The following is a 4,261-nucleotide window of genomic DNA, read 5'->3' on the forward strand; positions in this document are numbered from 1 at the left end:
GCCTCCAGGAATGAGGAGAATCCCTACTGTGTTAACCTTGATGCTTTGCTAGAGGAAAATGAACCTTAGCTTGACTATTGCCAAGCTAGGCCTCCAGTATCTTAAGGAGTCCTCTTTAGCATATGAAAATCCCTTTGGAAACCTCCCTTTTGTCTTTACCTCCCCCAACTAAATAGTATATAATCAGCCACTCCGCACAACCCCAAGGCATCTCTTTCTGCCCACAGGTCCCATAAGGGTGCTTTATTTAATAATATCATCTTTTTGCATCAAAGACGTCTCAAGAATTCTTTCTTGGCTATCAGCTCCAGACCACCAGCACTATTCCAAAACTACATCAGTAAGACAGACACAGAGACTGGTGGGTTTGCTTTTGGGGGGCTTCTGGAGGGTACCATTTTACTTGATGGAATCCCATAGGAAGTTGGCAAAAACATATTCACCCCAAGTCACAGTGGATACATAATGGAAAAACGATCCTGGGGTCCCAGTCTCCGACTTGTCATTAATGCCCTCCTCCTCATGCTTGTGGGATGAACAGACCACAGAAAACTGAGGAACTAACCCCATTTCCAGGCTCCTACCAGACTCGTGATACCCCAGGGTGAAAAATGTCTTCCAAAAATTTTGAAGCCAGAAATTGTGAACTTTTTTGAGTATAGGCATTTTAATTACACGTAAACAAAGACTCATGACTACATAAAAAGAATTATACCAAGGATACACAATCAAAGCAAGTTTCCAATTAAATGTAGAAAAACTCGTGGGTCCATTGGCACCATCAATCCCTCACCAGATTTCTTCACCCATCACCTTTGACTGGGGGAATTTACGCAGGAAGAGGAAATTCAAAGCGGAAATAGAAGTAGAGAAATAACCCACAGGCTTTTCTCTCCCTCTGCCTCTTGACAGCACGTATGAAGGGGAAACTTTTCTACCACAAATACTTCATAAGCTGCTCCACCCGAATCATATCCACACATACCTATTTAAAATTTGAGGAGAGGTAAATCAATCATTCAGAAGATAAAATTATTCAGTAAAAATAATCCATGAAATTTGTAGAAGTTTATTTATTTAAGTAATCTTATACCCAAAGTCGTGCTTGAGCTCACAACCCTGAGATCAAGAGTCACATGCTCTTCCAACTGAGCCAGCCAGATTCCCCCGTGAATTTGTTTTTTTTTTGTTAAAGAGAAAGAGGCATAGTCCAAACATCTATGAGTCGAAAGAGCTCCCTCCTCCCACCAGCTTTATATCCCAAAGGCATCAAATATTAAAAGTGACAACAATCCTAGACAACATCAGCAAGAATACTCCTAGATGATAGAGCCCCTTTGGGTATATTATAACACTCTGAATGGCCAGCGAGACAAATAATTAGAAAACAGTATGTCCAAAGGAAGACTTATGACCTACCAGGTTTATATAAGGAGGCAAAGAGCTGGAAAGAATTATTATTTAGAAATAATACAAATGAACCATCTTCTATATGCATCCCTGCTACGAAAAGATTCTCTCGGCTGAAAATTAACTTCTTTCAGTTCTCCCACTTGAGCCAAAGGCTGGCCTGCCTCAGGTGGTGGGAAGACCAGGCCCACAGAGAACTTTAACCTCTTCCTTCATCTCCTACCACCTGCCCCGAAAGGCCCAGACCTCCTGTAAGGTAACAAAGCCTTCACACAAAAGTTAGGAATTAGGGATATGTATTTTTGTTGTTATTTTGCTTTTTTGTCTTTATTTTTTGGTGTTTTCCTTTATATTTGCAGGTTTGTCTACTTTCTTACTCACAGAAGAAGTCAATATCCTGGAAAAAAAAAAGCAAAAGCAAAATAAAAACCAAAACCAAACAAACAAACAAACAAAAACAAAGATTGAACTGAGCAGACAGGACCAGAAAACAGATAAAGCTTATTTAAAAACCATAGGTAATCAAAGGGAAATTTGGATTTAAAATAAGGTTGAGCCCCAAAGAGTATAACATAATTATCACTTTAAGTCAAAAACTCCTTGAAATGAAGGTTCTCAAGTACACTTTAAATGTGTGGTTAGTTGACATATTCAAGCTTAATGCTTAAAAGTGATGACAGGCGAGCCCCGTGTGTGGGTTGGGCAATGTTTTGAAGTTATTTCATGCAGCAATTAGCTCCAGGAGAATCTCTTCAAAACAACCACCCTTCAAAATAGCTCAAAAGGGATCTTTTATTTCTGTTCTGGGGTTTGCAAGACCCCAGGGCATTGGAAAGAGTATAATTTCTTTTTCAAACGTAAATAGAATCTATTTACCACCAAAATAAGTCATCCAAAGATTTTTTTTCCGCAGAATGTTTCGATTTGATTAGATACAGGTGCTAATTTTTTCCTAGCCCAAGTGTTTTAGTAAATAAACGTAACCGTCAGTTATGAGTGCATTAATACTATTTTATTTTCTTTCTTTGTGACAGGGACTCCTTTCTACGGCAACTTGTATCTAAAAACAAACGGGGGTGGGTAGGTTCACTACTCTTTCAGCACTGAGAGTAGGTGTAAATGCTCTCCCAAACCTCCCTGTTTCAAGGAAACCCTGGTTGCAAGTAGGGGCGTTGTTCCACACATCTTGTAAGGGACAGGATGCATTTTTAACACCTGCCTGCCTGACCCCAAAACCTGAGTCCTTCTCTGGCCCACCCTGAGCCCTGAGACACTTACCGTAGTGGGGACTTCTTCGGTGGCTTCTTGGTATACATGTTGCTCCTCCACCAAGCTGCTGGGGAAATACCCCACGGTTCCCATCTCACCCTCCTGGCCATCTCCATACACCTGAGTGCCCAAAAGAGTAAGAGTAGGAGAGGGCCAACGTCAGTGCACTTCTAGAAACCCGCTGGCATCACATTTGTTACGTAAATGCCTCGCTTCTCGCTCTGGGTCCCTGAAGGACCTCCGTTCTGAATTTGAGGTTCCCTCACAGCAGCTAAGTCAACCCCCAGAAAGCGTGTGTCTGTTTTTCCGTAGCCTGGTCTTACCAGGCTCACTTAGAATTCCTTTATTTTATGCAATCTTGTGAGCTGCCCGTAAACAAAGTCAAAAAATTTTGCAAAAAATAAACAGGTATTTTTCTTTTAAAGGACTGTCACTGCTCAGTTGTTAAAGATTCAAATGCACAGATATCTGAGTGAATTGAAGATGTAATCCTTCATGACTTGAGAATCTATCTGTGAGGCTGCAGATGAGGGACAGGCAGTCAAGCCTGCTTCGTCCCTCCCTGGGGCTCACCCCTGCATATTTTCATTGAAGAAAGTAGATTCTCTGGAATGGAAGCAGGTGTAAAAATTTCCTTTAAAATAATGAAGTATAGACTGACTGCCAACACGCATCCGTTTTACTTGGCAAATCCACTCAAACATTTTTGAGTAAGTTTCAAACTCTTTGAGACATTAAAGCCTTGTGTGGTTAGCTAGTCCTTCTTGCCAAAACATCACATAAACCTACACTTGGATTTGTTTCGGAATTGTCTTTGTTTCTTTGAAATGCAATAAAAGCAAATATCTGTGAATTTTTGCACTTGCCTCTGCCACTTCTCCATTGTTCAAAAGAGCTAGTAAGATAAGGTAAGTCCTAGAGAAAACATTAAGAGCAACGTATGTCAAGATGTATGTGTATTTGTAAGAATTTCATCTTACACTGCCAGCCCAAAATTCTCCAGCTCCGTTTTCTTTCACCAGCTTTGAGTAGACATAAATCTGCTGCCCTTCTTTAACATTAATGAACCTACAGTCCGGGGCATTGAAATCTTCTTGAGCTCTGGCCAGAGAAATAGTATCTGGAAGAAACAAGACAAAACATTGCAATGACTACATTTTAGTCCCCTGGATTTTATAACAGTAAAAAGGCCAAGCGTATCAGAAAATTTGGAAATCAGAGTGACTAATAACTCCCAGCTCACAGCTCCTGTTTAGTTTAAGAAGAGTAATCTATCCAAGTATTAAAACCACATCCATCAGAATCTTAACCAAGTAGATTCACCAAAGGTACAGACCAGGAGAAACAATGCTAACAACATACATGTCAGAGAAGACTCACACCCCTATTAGATTTTATGCTGTTAGTGGATTTTTTTTTCCAATTATATAATGGAAAGATAATGAAAGGCATAAGAAAGGTCCTTACACACACACTCGTCATCCGCACAGAGCTTCTTGGAAGCAAGTCTGTCCATAAATATTCCGTGCACAGCACATATGGCCACAAGACCTGGGAGAGAAAGTAATAATAGTCTTGCCAT

At 40.4% G+C, this 4,261-nt stretch overlaps 1 protein-coding gene across 1 annotated transcript; it reads right to left on the minus strand.

Moving 5' to 3' along the window:
* Nucleotides 1-1,175: 1,175 nt before the first annotated feature.
* On the minus strand, nucleotides 1,176-4,261 carry OTOR (otoraplin). The gene is made up of 4 exons (XM_029919148.1): nucleotides 4,147-4,261; nucleotides 3,660-3,799; nucleotides 2,689-2,799; nucleotides 1,176-1,807 (listed from the first exon to the last, which is right to left on the minus strand). The coding sequence occupies exons 1-4, from the start codon at nucleotides 4,259-4,261 to the stop codon at nucleotides 1,784-1,786; spliced, it is 390 nt and encodes a 129-aa protein (XP_029775008.1). The 3' UTR covers nucleotides 1,176-1,783.

This window comes from Suricata suricatta, chromosome 12, assembly GCF_006229205.1.
Source record: "Suricata suricatta isolate VVHF042 chromosome 12, meerkat_22Aug2017_6uvM2_HiC, whole genome shotgun sequence".
Taxonomy (NCBI): Eukaryota; Metazoa; Chordata; class Mammalia; order Carnivora; family Herpestidae; genus Suricata; species Suricata suricatta.

Coding starts and splice junctions, on each gene's coding strand:
- OTOR (XM_029919148.1), bottom strand. CDS start 4,261: ATGGCAAGACTATTATTACTTTCTCTCCCAGGTCTTGTGGCCATATGT. Junction 2,800..3,659: donor GAGAATTTTGGGCTGGCAGT/GTAAGATGAAAT, acceptor TTGGGCACTCAG/GTGTATGGAGATGGCCAGGA. Junction 1,808..2,688: donor CCGAAGAAGTCCCCACTACG/GTAAGTGTCTCA, acceptor TTTTTTTTCCAG/GATATTGACTTCTTCTGTGA.